Below are 15,117 nucleotides of genomic sequence, written 5' to 3' on the forward strand. Positions count from 1 at the left end.
GGATCAATAAGGTCACTGCGGGGCCACTTTGGGAGGCGGCCAACGCTGTGCTCTTTCCCTCGGTGCTAGGGAAGCCCTGGTCTCCACAGCGTTCCAGGTCTCACTAGCTCTCCCCATTCCTGGCACGGGTAAGCGGCGCTGCACGGAGCCTCCTTTCTTCGCCTGACCACCGCCTCTTAGGGGCTCCTGTCCTCTGACCTCCCCACTCTCCCCACCCTTCCCTCTTTTCTCCAGGACGCCGCGCGGGGGTCCTCACCCTCCCCGCGTCGCACGCCCACCCCGCTGCCTCCTCGGCCCGCGGGGAACTACCGCCCCGAGCTCGCCTGCGCCCCCGGGGCTGCCGGGCCGCTGCTGGCGAGCCGGAGCGCAAGGGCGCAGCTTAACGGTCCCGCGGCCGCGCCCCGCCTGGCGGCGCCGCAACTGCTGCCCGCCCTCCCTCCCACCCCGTGCGTCATGACGCCGGCGCCCAACGCGGAAGCCGCTCGCGGCGCGCCTGGTCCAGCCGCGGGCTGAGCGCGGAGTCGCGGGCGGGCGGGCGCGGGAGCCGAGCCGGGGCGCGAGCCGAGCGCAGCCTTCTTCGCTAGCCGGGCCAAGCGGGCACCGCGGGCTGAGCGGGACGAGCGCACCAGCGGGCGGAGCGGGGACACGGCGCGCTGGGGCCGCCGCCGAGGGGGATGCAGCTGCCTCCCCGGGCCGGCGTGTAGAGAGGGCGGGTCCCCGGCCTCGGGAGCGCGGCGGTGGAGGGGACAGAGGCGGCGGCCATGGCGACCCCCAGCAACCTGGGGTCCTCCGTCCTGGCGAGCAAGACCAAGACCAAGAAGAAGCATTTCGTCGCGCAGAAAGTGAAGCTCTTTCGGGCCAGCGATCCGCTGCTCAGCGTCCTGATGTGGGGGGTAAACCACTCGGTAAGGACTCGGGCTGCGGCGCGCAGTCCCTTTCCTCCTCCTCTTCCTCCTCGCTCCCCTCCTCCTCTCGCTGCAGCTGCTGCGGGGCGGGGAGCCCGAGCCGGGCCCCGGCCCTCCGGCTGCTAGCCCTCCGGGGCTGCTCGTTCGCCGCGGCGCTTGGGTGCCCCCAGACCCGCGCGCTTCGCTCCCGCCCCTCGGGGCCACCCGGGCGCGCCTCCGGGATCCCCTTGGGACCCTAGGGCCGGATGCGGGACGGGAGGGTCCAATTTGCATTTGAACCCTGCGGCGAGTACCGGTATCGCTCCTCAGTCCGTCCGTCCGCTCTCTGGCCGATCTGTCCCCGCAGTCCGGGAACTGGGAAGTTTGTGCGGGGCACGACTCCGCCGGGGCTGTCACCCCTGGTGGCGGGGGCTGTTGGGGCCAGAGTCCCGGCGATCCCTTCCTCTGCGGGGGCGGCCCGGTCCTCCTCCGTCGGGCAGGTGTACCTGTCCGAGGTTGGGAGTGTCTGGAGCCTTTCCGCACGAGGAACAGGGACGAGAATACTGGAGATCGCGGAGCTTTGGGCAGCGGCTTAGTTCTTAGGTCCTTCCCCGCCCCCCACCCCCCTCCCCTTTAAAGGCGTTATTCTTGGACACAAGGAATCTTTCTGGCGAAGAAAAAGGCAATGTATATATGGCACTGGCGTTTAGCATCTTTCCCTACTCTCCTCCCGTCTCGCCCTGCCGCTGTGCCTGCTGAAGAGCTGCTTGGCGGGGCGTCTGGCTCCGCACATCTCCTCCCCCACTTTGGGGAGCCAGGCCGAAGTCGCCGCCTGCGGAAGGGCGGCCTGGGGATGACCGCAGAATGGGGGGTCTCGGCGGGCGCGGTGGAAGGCGATCTTGAGTTGACTGCACCCGTTTGGGGGGTTTATTTCAAAAGCTGGAGGAGACGGCCTGGGAAGGTTGGCTTGGAAAGGCTAGCCTAACACACAAGCCAAGGTGCTGAAGATGCGCGGCTGCGGGCTATGCGGACTGCGGTCTGGGGGTCCGAAATAGCCTCCTGCTGATCTTAACAGCGAGAAACTCTTGCAGTTTTAATCACCTTAGGATCAGGAAACCCGATAGGAGCTGTTGGCTGAGCCGTGAAAGTTTAAATGAGCCTGTGAATTTTGACCATGACCTACCCACTGCAGTCAGTCGGCGTCTGGGGATAAGTGTATGTAGGCTTGTCTTCCGTACTTTTGATTTCGATGGATGTCTATGGGCCCTTTACAGCATAATAGAAATGACGGAAAACCATGCTGGTCTTTTAAAAGAACATTCTCAATGTAATGAACTTAGTTGAAATGGTTCAAAACCATCGTATTTGTATTTTTCGTTCCCTAGCTGAGCTGGGGGAAAGGTGAAACTGTATTAGAATTGATTGTGTTTGCGTGGTGTGACTGTTTTTAAGAAGGTTGAAACATGATTATTTCTATCAAGCCTAATGCCTGATCCACTGAAGTTTAACTTCCTCACAACTTGTTTAGCAGGCTTTTGCAACAGCAGACACTACTACATCATCCTCCACCTCCCCCCCATTTTATTACAGTAAATAAAATGTTATTTTTTCTTATGTAATACATGCACAGTTCAGAGTTATGTTTTAAATTTGTTAAGCTTCTTAAAATTATGTTGTTGTTAGTTGCTTTTTTAAAAAAATTAATGTTAGTTCTGTATGTATGGATGCTTTTATCTCCTTTGAAGTGCTGGTGTTTTGGTCAGGAGAGTGTTTGTGTCTGAGAGTTTAACTTACTAAACTAGTAGCCATAACATGCCACTGGAAGAGCCTGCTCTCTGGGAATTTAGTCCCAACGCCAGTTTACTTTAGAAACCTTGTAATCCTGTGTGTGTTACTGTAACCACTTCTGTTGGTACTTTGTATTTTTTAATTGCTACATCTGTTTTAGAATTTCTTGCTAATTGGAAATATTTTGAAACTATGTAAAGTTTGTAAAAATAATGTGTGATTTGTAGATAGTGCATTTTCTTTTGCTTTCAAAAAAAGTTTGCAAGTCTAAGTGTAGTCATCCAGAGAAGTCAAGTTTCCATAGTATGAAATATAACCATGTTATTCATTCAACAAATATATATCATCAGGCATATTATGGTAGCTTCTGTACAAAGGACTGCTAAAAATGCTCCTCATGTTTTTGTCCAGGTATCTTTTTTTTTGAGGGTTCTGAGTTGACATAAGAAAGGTCTATTTCACAGCCTTCTTTTTAAAAATGTTTATTTTTTTTCTTTTTTTTTTTTAAGAAAGGACGTATATATAAAGATGAAATCTAAGCGCTCAGATGCCATGTGTTTCTGGTTGATTTCATTTTAGGTAACAAAGTCTTAGATAAATGTTTTCATATGACCTTGTGTGCACCAAAGTCTACAGTATAGTATAAGAATGAATTTGTCAGTTGTGTTGTGTATGAATTGAGACTTTTGGGAAAGCCTGGTGGAGCAGGAAGAGATCATTCAAATCAGTCCTTCTCTATATTTCTTCTTCTTTTTCTTTTTATATAATTTTATTCATTTATTTAATTTTATTTTTGGCTGTGCTGAGTCTTCATTGCTTTGTGCGGGCTTTCTCTGGTTGCGTTGAGTGAGAGTTACTCTTCACTGGGGTGAATGCGCTTCTCATTGTAGTGGCTTCTCTTCTCACAAAGCGCAGGCTCTAGGCATTTGGGCTCAGTAGTTCCAGCTTGTACACCCTAGAGCACTGGCTCAGTAGTTGTGGCACATGGGTTTAGTTGCTCCTGGCATCTGGAATCTTCCCAGACTAGTGGTCAAACCCCATGTCCCCTGCATTGGCAGGTGGTATCTTACCCGCTGCACCAGGGAAGTCCCCTTCTGTACATTTATAATGTAATCAAAATTAATGGGAAAAGATGTCATGAAGATTGCAATTTCTTGCTTTTACAATTTGTATTTGGACCACTAAAGGGGAAACTACTACTCTGTAGTCATTTGCTACACTGAGGATCATGTAGGCATCTTATAATGTTGGGAATATCTATACACCACAGTAAAATGCTCATTGGATCTGTGTTCCCATTTTTTTTCTAACTCTGTTGATCTTGGGCCTATTAACTATTTTTGCATCGATATTTGTTCTGTGAAGTAAGGTTATTGGACTGGATGATTTCCAACTTTTTCCCCTAACTTTAGGATTCAACTACTTTTACAGTCAATTAGGTTCCTAGCATTGACTTAGGGTCCCCAGACTAGAAAGAGTAATAATGCATGACAAAAGAAAGAATAATGATAGAGTTGGACTATTATAGAAAAGTAATAGTACATAACAACAGTTACATGACTATTATAACCTTGCAAATGCAGCCACTCTCAGGGAATTTTCAAGGCCATGGCTAGAGGCTAGGAAATCTGTGGTGATGGCAAGAGATGTGTGAACTAAGAGTTTGTGGGATTGATTGTATGTAGTTGGACTGCACTGCAGTCTGTTATGTCCAAGTCTATTTGATCGAAATGTAGAAACTTGTAATTAAGGTGGAAAATTTCAAGTCGTCCATTGTGGTGATAATTCTCAGTGACAAGAAAAAGCTTGACTTTATGTGGTTAATTTGATATGTTACTGCTTTCTGACTTAGAATACCCATCAGTGAATGGACCACTGCCAATTTTTATTTTAAGTATTTTAAGTGGAGAATATAATTGAATACATAAAAGGAAAAGATGACTTAAGAAGGCAATTTTGTCTTGTTACATTTGGAATTAAACTAAAAATGATCAGGCAGTTAGCTTCTTACAGTATTTTTAATAGTGTGTGGAACATATAGAATGATAGGAGCCAGGGCTTGTTTTAAATAGATATTCTGAAAGATTTTTATGGGAGTGAAATAGCTTTTTAGAAATGAGTATTTAAAAGCCTGTTTAAATATCTATAGGAAGACCTTTTGGACAGAAAAAGTTTAAAGGATGTAAAACTTGCTTAAAACAAATGTAGTGTTTAGAAGTAATCAACATTAATGTTAATGTTTAGATTTTTTTTTTTCTTTTTTTTGGTTGCGAGCCATGGAAATGTGGATGAACAACAGGCCAAATTCTGAAATATTAGAGGGGTTTTGGAAGTCACAGTGGAAGGATGAATTGGTAAGCAAACCAGGAGAGCAGGGCTAGGCTGGGCATCATGAATAACTGGAGCCAGTGCTTGGGTGCTCTTGGGACTTTTCTGTCTGTTTTGGTTTTGTTCTTACTCATAGCTGTCAGGTTTCCTCCATGAGCAGAGAACTAATGCTTCTTGAATTTCACTGTTTGTAATCCTCCACTCCCCACAAAGGGGTTTTCTGTCTCTGATTCTGTTCATAAACATCCCATGGAAGGATTCTGACTGGTCCAGCTTCCATCAGTGGAGGCATTTCTTGGATCGAGCCATTGTGAAAAGGTGACGGCTCTTGCTCATTGGAGTTGAGGAAGAACAGTTCCCCACAGAACGGGCAGGCAGCATCAGGCAGGCGTGCACCCTGGTACTGGAGCTGAGTGAGTGTCTTGGTGCCCAGGCCCCATGTTTGTGTGTTTTGGCAAATACGCCGTTATCTGAGCGCTGTAGCCTTTGTTATGTTCTCATCAAGATCCTAGACTTGCAATGGTATTGCGAAATAGTGATGCCTTTTAGGTTCACGGGTTTCTATTTGGGCACTGAAAAAGATAAAAGAAGGAAACGGGTTTAAAAGTGAAACGAGTAACTGTGAAATGTTGACTAAATGGAATGGAATGAGGCAATTAAATGAAAACCATAATGAGCTAGACAATAGATCAAACGTGAATGGAACCCAAATAACCATTCATTGAAGAACTAGTCTCAGACAATTTTTTTTTCTTCTCTTTACTTTATAGAGAAAAGAATAATGCCAGGCACACACATGCAAAATGTATTATTAGGGAAATATTTTTATACCCTCTAAAACTTGGGATTATATCCTGAGGACAGAATACATTTTCTTCTCTGTTCATTGACTACCTCAGAGTGAACTTGAATATTCAGAATGATGCCCTTAGCAAGACAGGGATTTCTCTTTCTATGACAGGATTGTCTGCTACATTTTTGCTACAGCAAGAATTGTAATAAACAAACAAAACCTGCCTTATGTTGATTAGAAAATGTGGTCAACCAGAGTAGTTAATTCTGCCAACATACCTTTGGAAATACAAATTTTGGAATTTAAGAGAATTGGGACAATTTGGCCAAATGTCTTGTGCTCAGACAGATTAGGTTCAAGTCCTGCCTCCATCAATGTTTCTCCACTTGCGCCTCAGTTTACTCATTCTTACAATGGAGATGATGATGGCTATCTCACAGGATTATTTGGGGTCAAGTAAGATAATGTATTTAAAGACGAGCACTATAATTGGCAGTAATTGTACCTTAAAAATGAACAAATTCAGATGCCATTAGGCTGGTAGCATATTAATCAGCATTAGACAAGTGCTTCTCAAAAATTTGTTGTGTGTTTGAATCATCTGAGGACATTTAAAAACTACCTCCTAGCTTATTTCCCCGTATATACTTTTATTCACGTTTCCTTTTGTGTGTGTGTGTGTGTGTGTGTGTGGGCGTGCGCGTGTGCCATGGACCGCCCCCACCCCCCCACCATGGCAGTCCAATGAAGGCTATGGATCCCTTCTCAGATTAATGTTTTTGAACAAATGAATGAAAATGGATAGGGTACATCCTACCCTTCACAGATCTGCTGAATTCTATCCATGGACAACTTCAGGGGTTTGGAGAACCCAGTTAAGAACCATTCCAAGAGTAAGTTGAAGGTGGTGTGGGGTGGAAAGCCAGGAGAGCATGGAGCAGGCGGGAAGAATCATACATGGTAGGAACAGGCATGTATGAATGATTCCCTGCTGAGATCATAGTGCTAGGAGGTGGTGGGATTCAGCCCTGTACACTTAACCATGGAGCTGTGCTGCTGGGCCGGGGCCAGAACTAATAATTTCTTGCCCTCTTTAGTGATCTTTTCTTTCCTTCTTTAGCCTTAAAGGCTTTGACTGCTACTGCTGCTGCTAAGTCGCTTCAGTCATGTCCGACTCTGTGCAACCCCATAAACGGCAGCCCACCAGGCTCCTCTGTCCGTGGGATTTTCCAGGCAAGAGTACTGGAGTGGGGTGCCATTGCCTTCTCCGAAAGGCTTTGACTAGGTATTGGCTAGTCATAAGGAGGAAAACAATTTTTCTTTAATAGAAAGAAAGTCATTACTTTTATTCAAAGCATCTAAGAAGATAGCATATGTAAAATTTATTCATGAAAAATCTTATAGGAAGTTTTAAAACAGGTTTGCCTATCAAGTGCTCCAGAGCCACCTATGGATGGTGGCCACTGAGTTGGAGAAAGACTTGTTTTGCCATCGTTGTCTCACTTTGTATTGGACAATGCTCCCTACTCTGGGGTGCTCCTTCTTGGGGCCATCTTCTTTTGTTTTTTTTTATTGTTTTCCTTCACTCCCTAGGTGCCTCATGGAGCTCCTCCTCTCCCCGTGCAGTCTCTCCATGTTGAGATGCCCTAGGATCTCAGTGTCTGCTTCTAGAACTTCAGAATGTGTTTCATCTGTGTGACCTTATTTGGCCCTGTGACTTCCCATGCTAATAACTGAGGAATGTGTATCTTCCCTTCTGACCTCCCTGCCAGCTCCATCTTCAGTGTCTTATTCGATATCTTCACCCGAATGCCCAATGGGCACTTCAGATGCGTCCCCACTAGGACTCTTCGTTTCCTCCCCCTGCCCTGTCCTACCTGCCCTGATCCAGTTTCTTCCTCATCTCAGTCAACAGACACCATCTACCCAGGTGCTCAAGCCCCAAACCCAGGAACCAACCTCCATCCTTCTCTCTGCCTCACCCCCGCCTTCGCGACTCCCAACTCCAAGTCCTAACTCTGCATATTTGTCTCTCCCCAGTTGAATTCTCTTCCTCTAGAACACACGGGAGGCTTTAGGTCTGCCTCTGGCCACCCTGCCCTGTCTCCATCAGGTTCTCAACAGCAATGGCAGGTCGCTCATCTTTCTGAGACGTCAACAGTGTCCTGTCGCTTCTTCACTGAAAACCTTCCAGAGGCCGCCCTATGCACATTTAACTGGATCACTTTGCTGCACACCTGAAACTTACAAAACATTATAAAGCAGTTATACTTCAATAAAAAATAAAAACAAACTTAAAGAGGAAAAGAAAACTGAACACTTTTCAAGTGGCTTGGAGATCTTACCCGCCTTGTCCCAACTTTCCCCTATGCCTTCTCCCTTCTAGCCACACTGGTCTTTTTCTGTTCCTTAAATAAACCAAGCCCAGAGCAGCCCACCCCTCAGCTTCCACACTGTGTTTCTTCTTCATCTGGAATGTTCTTCCCTGAGTCTCTGAATGGCGGGCCTCTGCTCCTCATTTTACTTTCTCAGCTAAAGGCTTGCCCTCTCCTAGAGCGTCTGTGACCTTATCTAGAGAAGTCTCTCCGCTCTCACACGGCTCTTAGTCTCTCCGTGACACTTGACACTGTGGGAAGTGGAGTTGTTTACATGTTGATTATTTCTCTCCCCCGACTGGACTGTGAAGCTGTTAACTTCAGTTCTCCAGCATCTGAGACTTGATCTTGTCACTGCTGCTTTCCACATCCAGAACGGTGCTCGTATGCAGTAGGCGCCCAATAAGTACTGTGGAATGAAGAGTGGAGCCACTGAGTGCTCCACAGGGGTATCAGGAGCCCTTCCGCCATGGATTTTCATCAGCACACAAGCTCCATTTTTGCTAGGACTGAGCAGAGTGTTTAGAGCAGTTTGCTGAGTGTGTTAAGCAATGCCCGGGGGCATGGGGGAGGCCTGCCTGCAAGCTGCTGATAAGAGATGTGGGGTAACCACAAGCTGATGACAAATCAAGGAGCCTGTGTCCACAGCTGCCGGGGAGAACTTTGCCTTGTGAACATGCCGGAGAATGTTCTGAGTCAACAGCCTCTCCCAGAACATCACCAACTCAACTGTGCTGAAGACCACGAAAGCACTGCTGAACAGTCTGAGACCCCGATGTGTAGAAGAGTGCACTTCAAGGTCATGTCTGGTCTAGCCCATGTGGTGGGAGTCTGTTAATGCAGGAGTCCCCAGCCTCCAGGATCGTTAATAGTGCCTGATGATCTGAGGTGGAGCTAATATAATAATAGAAATAAAGTGCACAATAAATGTAATATGCTTGAATCATCCTGAAACCACCCCCTCGCCACCCCATCCTGCCCACCTCATGGAAAAAATTGTCTTTGACGAAACCTATCCTTGGTCCCAAAAAGCTTGGGGGCTACTCTGTTAATGTCTTCCGATATGCCTCTAAAAGGTCTAGCATTCAGAAGCATGCCATCCATAAGTGAAACTGAAGATTCTACAAACGTTGTGAAATCAGTGATGATCCCAGTGTCTCGGATCTTCCTGGGTATCTTTCTACAGTATTACGTTTCTGCTGGTTCTTAGTCACAGTGCCTCCTTCCCATGTTCGCTTGGTAATTTTCGCCATGAGCTGCTCATTTGGACAATATTTGGGGAGGATTTTTGAGTCTTAGGGTGAAAGGGTGTCCCTCTAATGAGGATTGTTCTTGTTGCCAGGTGGCTAGGAGCACTCTGGACCAAGTCCATTTTAAACTAAACTCAGAGCTTGGGATTCTTTGGACTTGCTAGTGATATACGGAGAAGGCAATGGCACCCCACTCCAGTATTCTTGCCTGGAAAATCCCATGGACCGAGGAGCCTGGTGGGCTGCAGTCCATGGAGTCGCTAAGAGTCAGACACGACTGAGCGACTTCACTTTCACTTTTCACTTTCATGCACTGGAGAAGGAAATGGCAGAAACGTAATACTGTAGAAAGATACCCAGGAAGATCCGAGACACTGGGATCATCACTGATTTCACAACGTTTGTAGAATCTTCAGTTTCACTTATGGATGGCATGCTTCTGAATGCCAGTGTTCTTGCCTGGAGAATCCCAGGGACGGGGGAGCCTGGTGGGCTGCCGTCTATGGGGTTGCACAGAGTCGGACATGACTGAAGCGACTTAGCAGCAGCAGCAGCAGTGATATATGTTTGGGCTGTAGTCCCATGGGGGTAGAATGGGTTTATTTGGGGATCACCTTTCCCCTGAGGCTGTAACCCTTTTGGATCCTGGCCTTATGGAGAGAGAGTTTCCTGTAAGATCCCCACGTTGGGTGGGCTCTAGGCGCCGACCTCTGTTCCTCTTCACCCACGGGACCCTCAAAGCCTTCAGAGTGCAGTGGCTCCCATGGAGCTGACAGCCCTCGCATCCCATGTTCATTCGCTCAGATTTTGGCAAGGTAACTCCTGCCTCCTCAGTGCTTTGATGCCTTTAAGAAGATGTTTTAAAAATGTATATTTTATTCAGGATATTTAGTTGTTTTCAGTGGCAGATAGTTCCACCTTATCAGCAGATATGGAAATCAGCATCAAAGTTTCTAAAGAGAGGGAAGGCCAGGGTACAAGCGAGGGTCAAGTCAGAGACCCCAGGGTGCTTGGGTGCTTCTCTGTCCACCCCAGGGATCGGTCAGTAACTCAGTGCCACCAGAGGAGACCCTGAGAAAGTCATTGTTGTCCTCCAGGTAAGAGGCAACCAGAGTCTGAACCAGGGCAGTTCCCTGGTGGCCGAGAGAGGGTGTCTCCAGAGATGTTTGGGAGGTTGACTTGGCTGGATTTGGTAACTGCATGAGGGAATGGATAGGAAGGCGTTGAGGGTGACCCTGGGTTTTCTAGTTTGGGCACCTAAATCATTCTCTTTCATTCATGCTCCATTACATTAATGGTTACCTTCTGGGCTATTAGCCAAAAAGAAGCCATATTATCTGCACTTAAATTGCTCTTTTGTAGAAATGATTATATTTGCAATTTTGATGTTTACATAAACCTTTACAGTTTATAGGTAAATCCAGCATTTGACAGATAATTCAGCATTTGACATCTTCAATCTTAATAAATTCCACCTCCACAACTAGGAGATGTGGTTTCATGGTCTAGTTTTAACTAATATATACTTTATTTTGTAAAAAGTGTCATTTTCATATCTAAAGTTCTTCTGTTAATAACCTGTAATTAGTCTAGGGTACTTTTTTTGGGGGGGGGGGTGTTTTCTTTAAGGCCTTAGAGGAAGAAGTATGAAAAAGACAGGTTTTTTGCTTGTAAGGAGTTCATAGACCTACTGGGAAGATAGGCATGTAATTATGTAAACAAGGTGCTAAGTTGGTGAATTAATGAAACTGCCTTCAAGGTTTATTTGGTTGTAAATGACAGTCATGAAAATCAGCTTAGCTAGAGGAAAAAACAGGGAGGGGTGATGGGGTAGCTCCTGGAACCATAGGGCCCTGAGAGCCACATGTAGACAAGGATCCAAAGTGTCTGCTTCCTCACTTTCTCTTGAATCTTTGCAAGACTTTTCCTGAATCTTTTCTCCAACAACATTGTCTTTTCTCAGCTGCTTTGCTTATTAGCTATGCTTATTTGCCCCTAGGTGCAAGTCCATTCAGATGGCTTTTAGTCTCCCTGCACCTAATTTCAGATTTCTTAACAGTGAAAAAAAGGGGGAGTGACAAAGAAGAGAGTCAGTGGCCATCAGAGCAGCCAGCTGGGGCCATGGGGTCTCCCACAGTGCAGGTTTGGTGCCTAGGTGGAGGGACAGTGACAATTCTCAAACCTTGGAGTCTTTCTGGGCGAGGGACCCCTCTCCCCTGGCTGTGTGCACAGATCTACAGATGACAAAGGCTTCATAAACTGCCCCTGGAGAGTTAGTGCTACGTGAGTTGGATTTTGAAAAATGTGTTGGAGTTCACCTGGTAGAGAGGCTGGAGGGGACGGTTATAGGCAGAGTAAGATGTGTGTTGTTGCTGTTGTTGTTTAATCTTTAAGTCGTATTTGACTGTTTGCGACCCCATGGATGAGGCTCCTCTGTTCATGAGATTCTCCAGGCAAGAATACTGAAGTGAGTTGCCATTCCCCTCTCCAGGGGATCTTCCTGACCCAGGGATCGAACCGGGGTTTCCTATATTGCAGGCAGATTCTTTACTGTCTGAGAAGCGTGTACAAGAGCATAAAGCACCTGTGTCGTTTTAGGGACCTGCTGAACCTTTCTTCAGGAGCTGTTATGCTTCCCATCTTCTAGTTTTACAGTTTGGTTTCCATTCTCTCGCATGTGTTCCTGTTTAAATTCCTTACTGTTTGCATTGATTCTTTTGAGCTTGGTTATATTCAGATCCTGCCTGCAAGTTGCTGGACACCCTAACAATCAGAGCTTAGTGCTGTTAGTAATTGTAAAAACATACTTTGTTTTTGTTTCCACCTGCACATTGAGAAAAGCAGTATGTATTGTACTAATGGACCCAAGGATGAGAAGCCTGGATGGCACTCATCACATAACCCGCACAGAGATGCCCGCATGGGAGGGGCAGTACAGCTGCCCACATGCCCCCCCAGCCAAGGGCTGCAGCAGTCAGAGCCAGGCTCACTTTTTGTAATTTGCCTTCACAGAAAAAGCTCATCTTCTGATGTACACAGAGGTGGCCTGTGTGCCATCAGCCTTCCTGCTTTTCTCAGGTCAGGCATCCCAAATTTCATGTCGAATTCCTAAGGAATTCCTGGAGGAAGCCTTCAGGTGGAGATTAGGCTGGACAGAAGAAAAGAAAGCAGGGTTTCCTTTACAGATTTAAATCTACTCCAGAAAACGCATAATTACGCAGGATTTTCTGCTATGTGCAAGCTTGCATTGTGCAAAGTAGTTTGCACAAGTTTGGACGATGGTGAGTGATGGCCTTTGAGGCAGAAATTGGTCCATACCCAGTTGTTCTTTGGGCACATTACTGTTTAATGCCTCCAGGTAATAGGATGCAAAATTACCTGACATGACCAAAGGCAGCGGGCCAGAGACACTCTGTCCCCTGGTCCTTGCTCTTTGCTTGACTCAGGTGGCTAGATCCTCAGTGTTGGAAGAATGAATTTCATGGTTCTGTCCAGTTTTTGTGCATTTGGTTCTAGTCTGTATAGACTCAGTGGTTCCTTACATTCTTTCCATCACGTGATCTTCACAGTTGAATTTTTTTTTTTTTTCAGCCTCGCATTAAGCAAGGCTTACAAAAAATTGGTTTAAGACTCAAAATTGTTTCTCTCCATGGAAATCTTTAGTAAAAGGCGAAAGATTTTTAAAGATAAAGTCCTTTCTGTATTTCTTAGAAATTAAGCACTTCTGAAGGTGGGTATGAAAGGCTTTTAGCAGTTTATTTTTTGACACGTTCTGCAGGTTTTGAGTGGCCTTCCTAAAATCTATATTAAGTGTGTAAATAGAATATAAAGTTTTTCAGGAACACATCTATCACAGTATAAATAGAAAGATTTGTCCTTACAGTTTATCTTGCACACCTGCATGCCCAGATTGGAATCCCCCGACTCCCAAACACAAACACCATCACTGTCATTGTTTCATTTCCGGGGATAACCAGGTGTGGATGGTATCAGAAGCCTTGCAGACCAAGTTATTCCTAGTCTTAAAAAACTTCAAGACACCGATCCAAATAAGCGGAAACTCAATGTCTTTACTCTTGAATTTCCCTGAGTAATTCTCCTCCAGCCCCACCACGTTGCCCCCTCCGTCTGTCATGGCCCCAGATGTCTGGGGTGTTCATGCATCTTTCACAAATCTGCCCTGACTCCTGATGTTTCCATGCTCCCAAAGGACTGGTTCCACTGTGCTGCTAATCAGCTTTACCTTTTAGAAAATATGCTCTACCTTTTTTCTGTGCCCCGGAGCCTGAGAAGAAACTTTCTTTCCAACTGACCCCCTCCCTCATAGAACCAAGACCCCAGGCTTTTACTCCATTAGGAATTGAAATATATTTCCACATCAAAACAGCCAGCCAGCCACCTTCCAAATGAATGCTTGGAACATTGAAACTCAACCCATTCGTAAAGTATTCTGCTTGCACACAGATGAAAAGTTCAAATGCTCTGGCATAGAAAGAACTGTTCAGAACAATTATGATAAATCCAGAAGGCACTTTTTTTTTCTTGAGCACCTTGAGCCAAATTAGGAGGATAGGAGAAAATTTAAGGGACATTTTAAATGAAGAATATAGGTTAGGATAAGCTAGTATATCCCTTTGACTTATTCACTTTTCTTTTGTAATTTTGGCATCAGATATTCACAAATTTAAAACATGTCAGTAAAGATTTGATCCAGTAAATAGGCCATGGTGAATATTTTTGTTTTGTGTTATATGGAACTTTTTTTTTCCAATGTCTGTTTAGGTGAACTAGAGTTGTTCATGGTTTCAGTTCAGTTCAGTTCATTCGCTCATTTCTTTCTGACTCTTTGCGACCCCATGAATTGCAGCACGCCAGGCCTCCCTGTCCATCACCAACTCCCGGATTCACTCAGACTCACGTCCATCGAGTCAGTGATGCCATCCAGCCATCTCATCCTCTGTCGTCCCCTTCTCCTCCTGCCCCCAATCCCTCCCAGCATCAGAGTCTTTTCCAATGAGTCAGCTCTTCGCATGAGGTGGCCAAAGTACTGGAGTTTCAGCTTTAGCATCAGTCCTTCCAAAGAAATCCCAGGGCTGATCTCCTTCAGAATGGACTGGTTGGATCTCCTTGCAGTCCAAGGGACTCTCAAGAGTCTTCTCCAACACCACAGTTCAAAAGCATCAATTCTTCAGCGCTTAGCTTTCTTCACAGTCCATCTCTCACATGCATACATGACCACAGGAAAAACCATAGCCTTGACTAGACGGACTTTTGTTGGCAAAGTAATGTCTCTGCTTTTGAATATGCTATCTAGGTTGGTCATAACTTTTCTTCCAAGGAGTAAGCGTCTTTTAATTTCATGGCTGCAGTCACCATCTGCAGTGATTTTGGAGCCCCCCAAAATAAAGTCTGACACTCTTTCCACTGTTTCCCCATCTATTTCCCATGAAGTGATGGGACCAGATGCCATGATCTTCGTTTTCTGAATGTTGAGTTTTAAGCCAACTTTTTCACTCTCCTCTTTCACTTTCATCAAGAGGCTTTTTAGTTCCTCTTCACTTTCTGCCATAAGGGTGGTGTCATCTGCATATCTGAGGTTATTGATATTTCTCCTGGCAATCTTGATTCCAGCTTGTGCTTCTTCCATCCCAGCATTTCTCATGATGTACTCTGCATATAAGTTAAATAAGCAGGGTGAC

General features: G+C 46.0%; 1 protein-coding gene and 1 pseudogene across 1 annotated transcript in view; one reads left to right on the plus strand and one right to left on the minus strand.

Moving 5' to 3' along the window:
- Positions 1–466: 466 nt before the first annotated feature.
- Positions 467–15,117, plus strand: part of PIP4K2A (phosphatidylinositol-5-phosphate 4-kinase type 2 alpha) — a 186,767-nt gene continuing 172,116 nt past the window's right edge. Inside the window, exon 1 of the mRNA XM_027559980.1 lies at positions 467–905. Coding sequence (XP_027415781.1) covers positions 762–905 — 144 coding nt within the window. The 5' untranslated portion in view covers positions 467–761. The remainder of the gene's footprint in view (positions 906–15,117) is intronic.
- Positions 13,008–13,113, minus strand: LOC113903762 (annotated as a pseudogene).

The sequence above is a fragment of the Bos indicus x Bos taurus genome, chromosome 13 (assembly GCF_003369695.1).
Source record: "Bos indicus x Bos taurus breed Angus x Brahman F1 hybrid chromosome 13, Bos_hybrid_MaternalHap_v2.0, whole genome shotgun sequence".
In the NCBI taxonomy this organism is placed as follows: Eukaryota; Metazoa; Chordata; class Mammalia; order Artiodactyla; family Bovidae; genus Bos; species Bos indicus x Bos taurus.